This window comes from Eptesicus fuscus, chromosome 22 (assembly GCF_027574615.1).
Source record: "Eptesicus fuscus isolate TK198812 chromosome 22, DD_ASM_mEF_20220401, whole genome shotgun sequence".
Taxonomy (NCBI): domain Eukaryota; kingdom Metazoa; phylum Chordata; class Mammalia; order Chiroptera; family Vespertilionidae; genus Eptesicus; species Eptesicus fuscus.
In genome coordinates, this window is record NC_072494.1 from 5270438 (window position 1) to 5285375 (window position 14938).

Genomic DNA, 14938 nt, shown 5'->3' on the forward strand with positions numbered 1-14938 from the left:
AGGACAAAAAATAGATACACCTCTACTTAGCTCAGAATCCTAAGTTCTTTAGCTGCTAAGAAATAATCATGGAAAACGTGAATCTGCACCAAAACCCTCAGAACAGAGTGGAATAGTTTGCCATTCTTTACCCCCATATAATAAACACCTGGAAGTTAACCAACAAATCCAGAGGGAAAGGTATAAAAGGATGGGTTAGAAGGAATAACATTTACAATGACAAGGAGAAAGAAAACATGGCCTACTGATGTCATGGTCTAGAGCAGTGCTTCTCAACCTTTCTAATGCCGCAACCCTTTAATACAGCTCCTCATGTTGTGGTGACCCCAACCATAAAATTATGTTCGTTGCTGCTTCATAACTGTAATTTTGCTACTGTTATGAATCGTAATGTAAATATCTGTGTTTTCCGATGGTCTTAGGCGACCCTGCTAGCGGTTCTCAACCTGTGGGTCGCGACATTAATCTGATGTGATCTCGCATTACAAAAAGACGATTCGTTAACAGTAGCAAAATTACAGTTATGAAGTAGCCACGAAAATAATTTTATGGTTGGGGGTCATCACAACATGAGGAACTGTATTAAAGGGTCGTGGCATTAGAAAGGTTGAGAACCACTGCCAGATTTAAAAAAAAAAAAATAGGACAATCTAGAGAAACAGCAGATAGTGCACAAATCACTATCCTCCTTTTCTTTAGCTTTACTCTGCATTTTGGGCTTTTGATTCTTTCATTCATTTGCTGAACTGACTGGGAGGAAACCGAAGCTGGTCACGTGAGTCATGAATGAGTCACAGCCCACCTCCTGGAGGAGCCACAAGCCTGGCTGTGGCTTTCTGCACGGAGCCTGAATTTCAAGTTGAAGAAGAATGCTGGGCGTGAGAGGGCCAAGGGCTGCTGAGGATGCCAAAGCAATGGGTGGGAGAGCAGGGACGCCTTGGGAGCAAGCTTCCCTGCGCTGCCTTGCCAGGATGGAATCTGGGCTGGCACCGCCCCTCTAACCACCCAGAATAGACACACCTCCTCCCAGTGCGTTCCCTCCCCAACTATCTTGCGACTTTGTACACAGTCATTCATTAAAAGGCAGGGACGCCAAGAGGGCATCCCTCTCGCTGCCTTCTGAACGCTGCCCGTCACACAAAACTGGAGGGCCATGGGGACAGCTCTGATGGTCACACCTCACAAGCAGGCGGGCAAAGGCTGCCAGGCGAGGGTGACACAGAGTCTGTACACACCATTCTCCTTCCCCTCCACAGAGAGCTCCACCACTCACACTACAATTCTATTTCAATAAATAGTGGGCATGTGACCACACAATCACAGTGTCTGGAGATTTGAAAAACGGATACCACAAAATATATGTGATTATTTACCAAAAATAAAAAATAAAAAAAACACCACCACCACCCTGGAGGTGTTCCTCCTTTTGGAGGCCTGGATGAAACCGGCGTGTGACTAACTGGGTCCCTCCATGCCGACTGGGGAGCGCTCCGGCCTTTGCACAAGGAATGTGGGGAGTGACTACACAGCTATATGTCACTTCCTTCCTGCTGGACTTCAATGGCTTCTCGGGGACAAGGACCACGTATGTCATGCTTAGACTGACACGGATGGTGTCCTCCACCATTTACACAGAAAGCACTCATGAAATGTATGTTGAATGCCGAGTGAGTAGGGAACGCCTACAACTGTTTACCTCCTGACCACCATGTCCACACAAAAGCCTAAGACAGTATATAATGGCCCTGACCGGTTTGGCTCAGTGGATAGAGCGTCAGCCTGCAGACTGAAAGGTCCCAGATTCGATTCCGGTCAAGGGCATGTACCTTGGTTGCGGGCACATCCCCAGTGGGGGGTGTGCAAGAGGCAGCTGATCGATGTTTCTCTCTCATCGATGTTTCTAACTCTATCCCTTTCCCTTCCTCTCTGTAACAAAATCAATAAAATATTTTTTTAACAAAGAAAGTATATAATGATCGACTGGCCAAAAAGCTCTGAACACTCATCCTAAGGTTTTCAGAGGAAGATCCAACATCCTCATAAAATTCGAAAAGACTCAGGATGAGGCTTTCATACAACGTGGGCATCACTGTAACACCTACTCAGGTATAGGGAGGCCTCAACTGAACAGCATTTTTCAAATATAGTCCATGGTGACTTGGGGGTGGCGTCCAAAATCCTGAACAAGACCTTTTGTGATCTGACAATACAATATATACATGATGTATTATAGAACTGTCCCCCTGAAACCTGTATCATCTTATTAACCAAGCTCACCCCAATAAACTCAGGGCTCTCCCTCTCAAATGCTAGTGTTCTGTGCCCAGCTAGAACTGCTACCTCCCAGGGCCACAGCCCGGCGGGACGGGAGAAGGCTTCTCCGTGCTGGAAGAAGGTGTCCCCACAGGGCACACAGAAGCCCTGGCTGGGTTCCACAGTGGAAAGACAAGTCAGTTGCGTTTCAACCTGGAATAGCAAAAACCTTCAGGCACGGCACAACCCACACTCAGCCCTGAGCTACGCAAAACCAATTTCCAGCTCTTCCTGCTTCAGGCTGAATCTTCCAAGGAGCAATCTTTCTGGATCCTTATGAAGCCTTTCAGACCGTCACACTCCTTTCCTCCGGGCCCCTGACCCTCTCTTATCAGGACCGCTGGAGGGGAGCTCCCTGCCTCTCTATCTCTCTCTATTCTGGCCTGAGCTCATTTTCCCCTTCATTTCTCTCATCAGATGTGTCAACCTTTGCCCTAGCTTACTTCATCCTCTTCTAACCCTGCTCCTTTTCGGATAAGACCAAGAAACCAGAAGCTCTTGAGTCACCTCTGTCAGTTCCCGGCAGTGCCAGGCCCGTCCCCTCTGGCAAAGTTTCCAACCACTGTGGTTTCTCCTTAATCAGCGGGTTTGGGGCTCAGACCTTGGTAACCATCACCTTCGTGTTTGGGTTTGCAATCATTTATTTCACTGGCTCATGGGAGCTGCCTATCCCCACCCGGGAATACAGCTTAAGGTGAGGACGGCCGCATTCCCTTTGTTAAAAAATATATGTATGTACTGATTTCAGAGAGGAAGGAAGCAGGGAGAGATGGAAACATCAATGATGAGAGAGAATCACTGATTGGCTGCCGCCTGCACACCCCACACTGGGGATGGAGAACTGAACCGTGATCTCCTGGTTCATAGGCTAATGCTCAACCACTGAGCCACACTGGCCGGGACAGTTGCGTTCCCTTTTATTGGCTTATTAAGAAAATCTACAACTCTTCACCTGAAGCAAACACAAAATACTACTGAATGGAAGTTGTCATTGAAGAAGGAAATAGTTTTTAAACCTACAACTCTTCGGTAGGCGGTCCCAGTTCAATGACCCAATGGGCGGAACTGATATAGTCAACAAATCCAGAGCAGACATCACTCACGTTCAGTGTGGAGGACACCCAGCCGGAGAATGAGTCGTGCCTCTGTCCCCGGGGCTGTGCGGAGCTCAGCCCAGTCCAGAGGCCCACCCACCTGCAGAGAGGGAGCTGTCTCCCGTCTGCTCAGAGTGGGTCCATGGAGGTGGGTCCTGTGATGGGTGTTCTATTAAAATCTTAGATAAACTACAAAATCACAGGAGGTCAGTCCCTCCAGGGCCTTCCTTCGGCCTGGACTGAAATTAACTGAATGTGGTGAAGCCAATTTTTCATTCCCTACCGTGGCCTCATTCTCACGATTTAAAGGAAGAACCACACACAAGATCCTTAAATCTTTGTGACTTTGCAGTCTGAAGTCCTGGCCTGCAGCTTTGGCTAAAACACAGTCAAAGCAGCAATTGCTATTCCTCCACAAATGACTGAAGAGGGCCAACCTCCCTCGGCCTCACCTACAACACCTGTCCAAGCTGAACCCACAAACCCCAAATTATCAGCGCCTCTGCCCTCCCACGAGGCCCAGCCAGGACCGGCGCACCCTGCACTTGCTCAGGCCTAGACAGCAGCACAAACGACTGTGCCTGGTTAAGCCTCTGGCCTGTGGGCTAGGCCGCAGATGCTTCACAGCCCCTCAAGGTCAACGTAATAAACACTCCCCTTTCCTACTGATGGAGAAACCCAATGAGCAATGGGTACAATACATACAGGAGTCAGATGAAAGTGGGAACTTCTTATTGATAAAAGCTAATATATATTAGCAAATGTAGCTTCGAGGATGCAGGCTCTCACTCCAGCAAAACAAGTAAACAAACAAACCATCAGCTGTAAATCTCCTCCTTGAAGACGAACCCGCTCTGCAGGGCCTCCCTTAAGAAGGAGACCAGACCACCACCCCCCGCTGGGCAAGCAGAGAGGTCTGAGAGAAGACGGGGAAGAGGCCGAGTCCCCTCCAGGACTTTCACTTAGAAGTTCTTCCACAGGCAGCACGGAGAAGTGTGAGGAGGTCAGCCTCCACCGCACACTGCTCTGATGGCCCGAGTCCTGCGTTACGCCTCAGGACCTGGCCAGAGCTTTGGATGTGGTGTTTCAATAAATGCTGGCTGAATGAGTGAGTTTAGGGCGAGGAGGGACCCTGCTTCTGGGTGAGCGCAATGCAGTTCTGCACTTGCAAAAGTGAGCTGGCCCTGGTGGGAAATGCACAGGGGGTTGTTTTGTTGTTGTTGTTGTTGTTTTTGGTTTTGTTTTTTGTGTGTGTTGTTTTGTTTTGTTTTGTTTTTTGCTTTCTCATCCCCAAGAAAGAGTTTTGGGTCTTGAAGGGAATACTGAGTCCATTAGAGTCCCTTTCCGGTGTCATGAAAACTTTGAGAAGCTGGATGCTACTGCTTCCGGTTTGTGGTCTCCAGAGGCCACTGGCACGCCTGAGCGAGCATCCACCAAGAAACCAGAAGCTCTTGAGTCACCTCTGTCAGTTCCCGGCAGGGCCCCGGCCACCTGTCCCCTCTGCAGCCAGCTCACAGCATCTGCTCATTTTCTTGTGATGTTATCGTTCAACTAGCGCAACTTTCACTTAATCGTGCACGCAGTGCCGGCAGGGAAAACGAACCTAGAATAATCCTGTTGCTTATTGACAATCCAGAGTGTAGTCTCAGCGGACCTTCAAACAGAAGAAAGCATTTGTTGGCTAGAGAGTTAGTAAGCTCAGGGCACAGCCAGCCACCCAAGAAATGCGTGGCTTCAGAGTCTTCCTGACGGCAGAGCACGTGGACACAGAATCTTGCACTTGCCCATTGACTATCGTGGATTCAGGAGAATATAGCAATTGGTCCCCGTGAGGGGGAAGTGGGAACTGAGGTGTCTGGAGCTCAGAATGAGCATGAAAGACTTGGGTCCTCCCAGAGACACGGGTTAAGGAGAGAATGTGACACGGCTGCTGTTAATATTAGTTTCGTCTCTGTAGATTCTAAAATGTGAAGCTGGACAGCGGTTCTGATAGTTAACTGCTTATTCAAGAGAACAGGCCATCCTCCGATGCCCCAGGCACCCACCAAAGACAAGTGATTTAGCATCTTCACTGCCAAATGCAAATGGTACGGCTATATCCCAGCACCCGGGTTATTAAGGAAATGTCATCATTGCTCAGAATGACGGTCTGGTTGGGGATGTCGCTGAGGTGTGAAGGTCTTTGCACATTCTTCATCTCACACACACTCTCCCCACCCCGTGTTCTTCCTCAAACCTTCTTCCTCTCCAGTAACCACTCCGGCCTCTGCCCCCTTCCTGGTCTCATCAGGCTCACTCAGCTGCCTGCACTTTCGCACCAGCCTTGTAGCATCCACTGACTGACTTTCTTTCTGTGTTCTTGCAAAACTCGGACTCCGAGGTCAAGTCTGGTTCCTGACCCCCCAAAAGCAGAAACTTCACAGGATTCATCTTTATGCCTCCAGTGCCCTGCACAGAGGAGGCACTAGATAAATGTCTATGGGAAGGACAGAAATACCTTCAGCCACGCGCACACGCACACACACACACACACAGCCATTTTGTGACATTAGTGTCACACCTTCCATCTAGGAAATGAACAATGCATCCAAAGCAGCATCTCCCACCTATCAAACACCCACCAAGCTCATTCACTCCAACTCAAATCTCCCTGCCCAGCTCCAAGGACATGTAGGAGGTAAAACCCATGCCGTGTGGACTAAGGCAACACGGGATTCACCCTTGAATCCTCAGCATCCATTATGACACCTAATACTTAGTAGACAAATGGATGATTTAATTAATCAATCACATCATATGCACCGACTCCCATGAAGACAGAACCACACGGAAAGCACAGCGGCTATGAGATTACTAAAAAGCAAATCGTCCACCAACTAGATAATCAGACCAGATAGTAAGTGAAATCGGGTTTTGTTATTTCAGATGTTTCTATTTTAAACACAGCAAATTTCAGTGCAAAATAATGCAGTTTCATTGCACATTAAAAGTCTGTGAGCAGGTCTTGCTTTTTCCAAGCCTCTTCCCAGCCATTTGCTCATGCCATTCACCATCCATCCATCCACTGAGCTTGGTGGCAGGAACGAGGAACCTCAGAGGATTTGGAATTAGGACAACTGGACTCAAGTCCTGTCCTCACCACGTCCTGTCTGTGTGACCTTGAGAATCGTCCTTCGGCCAGTGCGCATCTCAATTTCCTCCTCTGTACAGGGGCGATAAGATCTTGTTTTTCCTGCCTCTTATATGTGTGAGGATCCAGGAAGTGGGGGAGGAGGAAGAAAATAAAATCCTGTGTCATTTCTACTATGCCCCAGGCATTTTACAAATACTGTCTCATTCTCCCCACGATGCTGCAAAGGTTTGACTATTTCTTGCCTATTATGTGAGGATACTGAGACTCCACAAGTAAAATGGGACCCAACACGTCTGCCTTGTCCCAAAGCTCTCTGCATGGAACCACAGGCCTCCCGGGTGAGAACTAAACACGTGTAAAAAAAATTAGCTGCTCTTTAGCACGTGGCTGTACATGTAAGTATGGAAGGCAGAGACAAAGAGAAGCAGTATCAGCTGAGTCTCTCAGACCTGGGACCAGAGCCTAGGTGCCTTTTGGTTAAATCTGCCCCACGCTGCCCCACGCTGCGGGGAAGGCTCCTGCCATTCAGGGGCACAGGGGCGGGATGCGTGTCTGTTAGAGCAGCTGTCTCAGATCTATTTTAAGGCAAGCACTTTGAAAATCATGGGAGGTGGGTATCGAATGTTTCATTAAATATTCCATATTAATTGACCCGTTAGAGAACTCCCATGTGAGCGACATGTGCTGCCGACTTCCTGTTAAGCAAGCAGCTTGAAAGCTGACTACACTTCTTGCAACACAGATTTTGAAAGCACAGTCTGAGAGCAGCACACGGTACAATTCTAAATAACTTTCCAGAAAAGTCCAAAGTAGCTACTCTCTTGCCGCTCAATGTTCTTTCACTAAATACTCAAAACTGTGGAGAGGACGGAGGTAAACTTGTGACGGGTCTTAACACCATGCAGGGTTTGTGCTGACGGGGGAGAAAGGGATATAATAATACAGCAGGTCCTCAAAAAACTCGGCTCACTTCTATCCGTTAGCCTACGGTAAAACTGGTTTCCTTATATGTCGTTTCACTTAAGGTCACAGAACCGATCAACAGCATTAAGTGAGGACCTACGGTATCCTAAACAGCCAGCTAATAATACCTACGACCCAGCAATCCCTCTTCTGGGTACTTACTTGAAAAATTTGAAGACATTATTCATAAAGACATGTACCTCTATGTTCATCGTAGCATTATTCCCAGTGGTCAAGCCATGGAAACACCCAAGTGACAGAGGCCTGGATAAAGAAGAGCGGTGCATATATACTGTGGAATACTACTCGGGCCTAAGAAAAGATGACATACTGCCATTTGCGACAACATGGATGGATCTGGAGAGCATCATGCTACATGAAATAAGTCAGACGGAAAAATGACAAGCACCCTATGATGTCACTCATATGTGGGATATAAAACTGAAAGCAACAAATGAACCAACAAAAACAAAGAAAAAACTTAGACAGGAAGAACAGTATGATTACCAGAGGGAAATGGGTCGGGGGAGGGAGGAGTAGAAGAGGGTAAAGAGGGTCAAGTATGTGATGACGGAAGGAGACCAGTCTGTGGGTGGTGAGAACACAATGCAATATACAGATGAATATACAGAACTGTACACTTGGAACGTATATAGTCTTATGAACCAATGGCGCCCCAATAAATTTGATAAAATGTTTAAAATATGTAAATAAACAATAGCTAGTAATAAGTGTCTGAATTTACAAGAATGGTTGTAATACAGAAAAGAAAAATGACCACTGTCTGAAGGATACCATTTAAAACACCAGTGTCCCTGCTGCCCAGGAAAATGCAGGCACTGCCCACCCAGCTGAAGAGAGCACTCACCATGTGCTCAAGGGCCGCTGTCACGGTGCTATTTACAACAACCACGCACCGGAAGCAGCCATGAGCCCATCAATGACGAGTGGATAAAAAAGCTGGGGTGTATATACCCAATGCAATATTAGTCAGCCATAAAAAAAATTAATGAAAACTTACCGTTTGCAATAACAGGAATGGACCTGGAGGGTATTATGCTAAGGGAAATAAGTCAGACAGAGAAAGACAAATACCATATGATTTCACTCATCTGTGGAATCTAAAGAGCAAAATAAGCGAACAAACAAAATAGAAACAGACTCATGGCCCTGGCTGGGGTGGCTAGTGGTTAGATTGATTCCCGGTCAAGGGCACGAACCTGGTTTGCAGGTTCAGGGTGCGTGCGGGAGGCAACCAGTGGATGTGTCTCTCGCACATCATTGTTTCTCTCTCTCTCCTCATCCCTCCCTCCCTTCCACTCTCTCTGAAAAGCAATGGCGAGGATTAACAAACAAACAAAAACAGACTCATAGATCCAGAGATCAGATTGATGGTTGCCAGAGGGAATGGGGGATGAAGAACTAGGTGTAAAAAGTGAAGGGAGGGAGAAGTACAGAGTGGTAGATACAAAACAGTCGGTATAAAGTACAGCACAGGGAACATAGCCAATAATATTGTAATAACTATGTTTGGTGCCTTGTGGGGCTGGAATTATCAGGGGGATTATTTTATAAAGTATATGATTGTCTAACCACAATGCTGTTCACCTGAAACTAATACAAAATAATACTGAATGTAAACTGTAATTGAAAAATAAAATTTTATGAAGAAAAAAAAGAGGCCAGCTGTCGGGGACATAGTATTAAAAGGCCAAAGAGGACCAGTTACCCTCATTTTGTCCTTCCCTCTCCTTAACTCTCCTGAGTTTTTCTATCTGGTTTTATTTCCGGTAACCATCACATGCATGTCAAAGGTCTGCCTCCCACTTTACATGGAAGAGTATGATGTGTATAAAATCACCCCGTTGGTACATTCAATACCCTGAAGCAAAATTATGACCCAATATCCAACTAGCATGGAGGTGCTGTTTTCCACAGCCACCAAACCAACCAGAACGTTCTCCGAGGGAGCACGGCAAGAGCGCCCCGCGGTGGAAAAAGAGAACATCGTTGCAGTTCACATTCAGAGGTGCCGGTGCCTTGCTGATGGGAACGCACTCACTTCGAATGTTGTGATTCTAACCTGGGCTCCGCCGAGAATGGCGTGTGCGTACAAGTTACCACCTCCGCTTAGCCCGGGAGAGTCTCTAACGAGTGGGGATCGATAACAAAGCCTGCCTCACGGTGTGTGAGATCAGCTCAGGCACGGGGGGTGTGAACGCACACCCTCGTTTGTTTCCGCAGCAGCTGTAGTCATAATTACATACAAATAGTTAACCTGTATTGCAAATGTACACGTGTGGGCCACAGGCGAGCACTCTGGGAGGTAGGTTCTTTTATTGTGCCTATTTCTGAGACAGGTGCGGTCCCTCACCTGGCGGTAAGCAGTGTAGTAATGCCACTTAGTGAACAGGTGGTTTTTGTTTTTAATGACCTTGTACATTTGAAAAGGCAGTATACAGTCTCCATTTGCAATCCACTATCAATGGACTCGTACATGCCTACTTATGCCTGGGTACTATGGATGAGTGCCTGTGTCTACAGATGCATATAAACAAGGACGCCTAGGGCAGCCTCAGGCAGGTCACAGCCCGGAAGGGAGACAGAGGAGGAAAATATTGCCAAACAGGGCGGGAAATGCTGCCTCCACCCATGAGCCCCAGACAAAGCAGCACGAGACCAGCCACGCCTCGGGGAGAAGTCGGGAAGCCCTCACTGCAAGGGGTGACCCTTGAATAGAATCTTCAACCTGAAGAATGAGAAGGGGCGTCTCAAGCAGAGAAATGGGCATGTGCAAAGGTTCAGAGCCTTTTAGCAGCACAGAGAGCCACCAAAAGGTCAGGGCACAGAGTGGAGCAGAGCTTCGAGGACAAACCGGCCCAGACCAGGGGCCCTTGCATGCTTGCGAAGGAGTCTGGACTCCATCCCGTGATCCACAGGCATCCATTGAACAGTTATAAGCAGGCTGACGCTGACACCTGCCCCGGGAGTTCTGGTAAACCCTAGGAGTCACTCTCCATCACACCCAATGCTCGGCAAGTCTGTGGCTCTACCTTGGAAACATTTCCTGAATCAAACGAGGGGACTACTGACATAACTGCGTGCACGTGGGCAGATCCAGGGGCGAGCTGAGGATGCAGGAAGCACGGGAGGGAGGGAGGAGCTCCGATCACTCACCCACAGAACAGGAGAGAAAGCACTGTCTGTGGGCGCAGGCACAGAGGTGGGAGCCCTCCTCTGCCCGCTTTCTCAGTGGGTTCGGAAGCAAGGTCACCAGTAGAGCAGAAATACGGCTCTCTTTAACTTTTCCTAAGCAGTAACAGCATCGAAACCCAACTCCAGCTTAGAAGGGAATCTTGGGGACAATAGTAGCGTATTCTGTTAGAAATGCTACATCACCAACCCTAGGTCCTCAGAATAAAAGATTACATGAAAAAAAGCATAATCAATGCAAATCGATGACTGAGAGGAAATGGTCTTAAGAACAGCATGTGAGGGAAGGGAAGTTTTAGGAACACAGTAGGTTTATTTCCCCTATGTTTACTTATATGTATACATATGTATTTTTCCCACACACACACATGTAGACATGATAAACTCTGTCTCAACCTAAAAGAGCTCTTTTAATAGGTATAAAATATGCATTCTATGTGACAAGAAAACAATGCTTTCTTGATCCCTCTTCCCCTACTAGCCATGGCCCCATTTTTCTGCTCTATTTACAGCAAAATTACTCCCAGGGAGATGCCTATGCTTGCTGTCTCCATCCTCTCCTCCCGGGCTCTCTTCTTCTCCAATTGGGTGTCTGACCATCACTCACCAATCTGTGTCTGTCAAGGTCACCAAAGAACTGTATTTTGCTTAATCCAATACTCCATCCTCGATTCATTTTACTCCATTGGCAGCATTTGACATGTCTGATCACTCCTTCTACAAACACTTCACTCACTTGGATTCCTGGAACCACATTTTACCGGTTTCCCTCCTACCTCCTCCCTCTCCATCTCCACTCCTTTCCAGGTTCTTGTCTCTCTAACCTTGACACGTGGGCATGTCCCACAGCTCAAGCCAAACATCAATAAACTAAAATTCCAGCCCTGGCTGGTTTGGCTCAGTGGATAGAGCATCAGCCTGCAGACTGAAGGGTCCCAGGTTCGATTCCGGTCAAGGGCACATGCCTAGGTTGCAGGCTCAGTCCCCAGTAGAGGGTGTGCAGGAGGCAACCAATCAATGGTTCTCTCTCATCGTTGATGTTTCTATATCTCTCTCCCTCTCCCTTCCTCTTTGAAATCAATAAAAAACCTATTTTTAAAAAATAAATTAAAAATCAACTAAAATTTCATTTGTCAACATCTGCTCAAGCAGTCTCAAATACCACAAACCTAGAAAGTGAGAGCTTCCAGGTATTTCCTGGTTTAGAAGATCGTGGGCTCTCTATCCATTTCAAATTAACACCTTCAGTAGAGCCTCAATCAGGTGGACAGAATGGCTCTTAGGGCAAAAGCCACAAGTACTAGTATTGACATCTCTAAATTCAGAAGGGTAAGGGTAAGTCTGCTGGGACGCATGTCAGGGTTTCTAGGTTATTCACTATTGAGTATGAATAGAGCCGATAGAGTAAGAACCTTATGACGGAAGCATCTAGAACCTTTACCAAGAAAGATATATGAGTAGCTAAAGGCAGAGCTATTTGGAGATGTCATCCCTCAAAAAAATCTGTAAGCCTTGCAAGTGTTTTTAAATTTGTTATAATCGATGACAATAGCAGGGGGGGAAATATTTCTAATAATTTTGCTAATAGTGAATATCTATTAAGTTACACGGTATGTGCTGGACACCTGCAGGCGTGTTAAATATGTCAGCTTGCTGAATGAAGTCTCATTTGAGGATTTAATGACAACTTGTATAATACCAACTCGCCTGTCCAGCACGCAGCTGTTTAGAAACCGTCTCTCTCTGAAATGAGGCCAAGAACCAAGAAGAAAACTGAGCACCATATTCAGGTGCCAGCCTTCCAGGGTTCACTTTTGGGAGAAGCCCTCACCCATAAGACACCAGAGAGGAAACTGCACTGAAGTTGGAACCAGGAAGTTCAGGGTCAGAAGGAAGAACCCAAAAGCACAACAGCCTAAGGAGGGCCACTGGCTGTTTAGCTCATTATAGCCTGGTGGCTTATCTGATAGCACAGTAATGATTCCTTTAGGGCTCGGATCCTGCTGTGCTCACTGTGGTACCCCCCCCCCACCCCACCTCCCCGCCCCCGTAGGGAACAGATTTTGTAGAGCATTATAAGGGCTCAATTTTCATTAGTGATGCTTATAATGACGGTCCTTAGTCCTCAAAAGGATTCAATTATATCTAATATGTGCTACAAAGAGAACAGCAAAAACACATTTGAAAAGATTTCCTATGATTGTTGACATTCAAACAAGGGTTAGAAAGTTAAGGAGAGATCCGCAGCTGTCCAGAAAACCTGATTACAGAGAACAACTTAGAGAACAGCCCCCGGGGGTTCCAGGACACCGGAGTTTCAGGAAATGCACTCAGCACTGCTCTTCCTGCTGGTGGGCCGAGGCATCCTGACCTGCTCTGCCTCCGAGGCTGGGGGCCGGGGGAGAGTGGGCATCGGTGGCTCCCAGTGTAATGGAGACGTCTGCTGACCCCTGGACAGAACAGCCAGAACTGGGGCAGCTCAAAAGGGGTCCAGGCGTCAGCAGTCACCACCCAGGACTAGGGAGAGTCGGAAACAACTGACCTCGCTTCTAAGAGCACATGGCTCTCACTGCTTCCAGCCTGTCCTTGCTTGGGGAGTGCTAGCCAGCAGGCTGAAGGCAGACAGGCAAGGGAGCCGGATTCGAGGTGGTGGGGGGCCCTGATAAGACACTGCCATCCGGAAGAAGGGATGACTACATAATTAGTAAAATATATAAAGTCAATGTGTGGTGAAAGGCCCTGCTCTGGTTGCTAGGCAGCCAAGGTTCCCTATCATTCAGGATGTGTCATGGAGGGCCTCTTTCCCCTGCCTTTTAAGTTGAAAGTGGGGTTTTTGCACTGTGAAAGAGAAAATGGGTGTGCTGAGTCGGGTTCACCAACTTTCTGTGCAAACACTTTTCTGCCAGGACCCAGAAGCACTGTCCCACTGCGCTGGGCCTTCTGCGTTGACTCTAGGGTGCACCCCCACCCCCCACCCCGCAGAGGCGCCTGCAGCCGCGGGAGCCCAGCCTGCACCGCAGCAGCAGAGCGGGCGGCCCTGAGCGCCCTGAGCAAGGGAAAGCGGAATCTCGAGCGAAACTTCTCGCTTCCTGTCGCTGCCGAGAGCGGCTGGCCCCGTTCCTTCCCACATGGCTCAGCCAGAACTGTAAACAGAGCCGCTGGCTCGCCAGCCGGCCCCACGCGCTCGGGGGCTCTCGGGGCGCCTCCCTGCGGCGCCCCCTTTGCCTCCCTTCGCCCAGGGTCATCCCGGTACAGATAACGGTCCCGGAACGCCCTCCACTTCCTCGAGTCCTCGTTGAAGTCATGGTTCCTCTTTCAAGAAAACATGGGGACGAGACGCAAGCCAGAGAGGCTCGCGCTAAAGGCAGCTCAGCCCATCATCTCGGGGCATCCCACCCCTTCGGTACTGTCAAGGGGCTGGCTCCGGATCCTTTTGTTGCACACGCACGCACACGCACGCACAAAAGTAGGTGAGGGGGCCCCTCCGGCAGTAGCGTTTCCCGCCGCACAGAAAGCCTCCTACCACCTCCGGACGCCGGGCTTTAGCGTTCAGCCCGAGAGCCAAACCTCCCCAGCCGCGGTCTGAAAAGCCGAGGTGGCCCCCAAAGCAGGAGGCTGGGAGGCAGGGCAAGCCGGGCGCACCTAGAGGTCTGCATCCGCACAAAGACATTAGCCGGGTGATTACTGGGAGCAGCGGGCCGGGGACGAGGCGCCGCCGGCCTCCTCACCTGGGACATCTGCGGCCTCAGGTTGATCTCCTTCAGGTTGATGGAGCGCGCCCGGAGGTTGTTGAGCAGCTGGCAGAGGAGGACCCCATCGCGCAGGGTCTGCGCCAGGTCGAACACCTGAGCCGAGTCCCAGGTCACCCGGTGGTTGGCGGGCAGCACCTTGCAGTGGATGAGCCATTGCGCGCACTGCCTCCACGGCTCCATGCCCGACGGCTAGGGGACGCGGCCCGGCCGGGGCGGGCGGCGAGGATGCGGCCGCCGCTCTGGTTCCTGCGCGCCCCGCCGACGCCAGCAGGGCCGGCCCCTTCCCTGCGAGGGGGCCGGCGCCGCGGTGGCCGGGTATCGGGGCCCCGCGCGGGGCTCGGCTCCCTCCCCGCCCCGCGCCCGCCGCCGCTGCAGCGAGTCCCGCGCGCTCCCCGGCCGGTTCGGCGGCGGCGGCGGCGGCGGCGCACAGGCTTCCGACTCGCAAGCCGGCGCCCGGCCACTGAGCATGC

At 49.4% G+C, this 14938-nt stretch overlaps 1 protein-coding gene across 1 annotated transcript in view; it reads right to left on the reverse strand.

The window, feature by feature from the left end:
- The window catches only part of VAV3 (vav guanine nucleotide exchange factor 3), a 169210-nt gene extending 154487 nt beyond the window's left edge, over positions 1-14723 (reverse strand). The window contains exon 1 of the mRNA XM_008147095.3: positions 14445-14723. Within this exon, the coding sequence (XP_008145317.2) occupies positions 14445-14648 (204 nt within the window). The 5' untranslated portion in view covers positions 14649-14723. The remainder of the gene's footprint in view (positions 1-14444) is intronic.
- Positions 14724-14938: the final 215 nt, after the last annotated feature.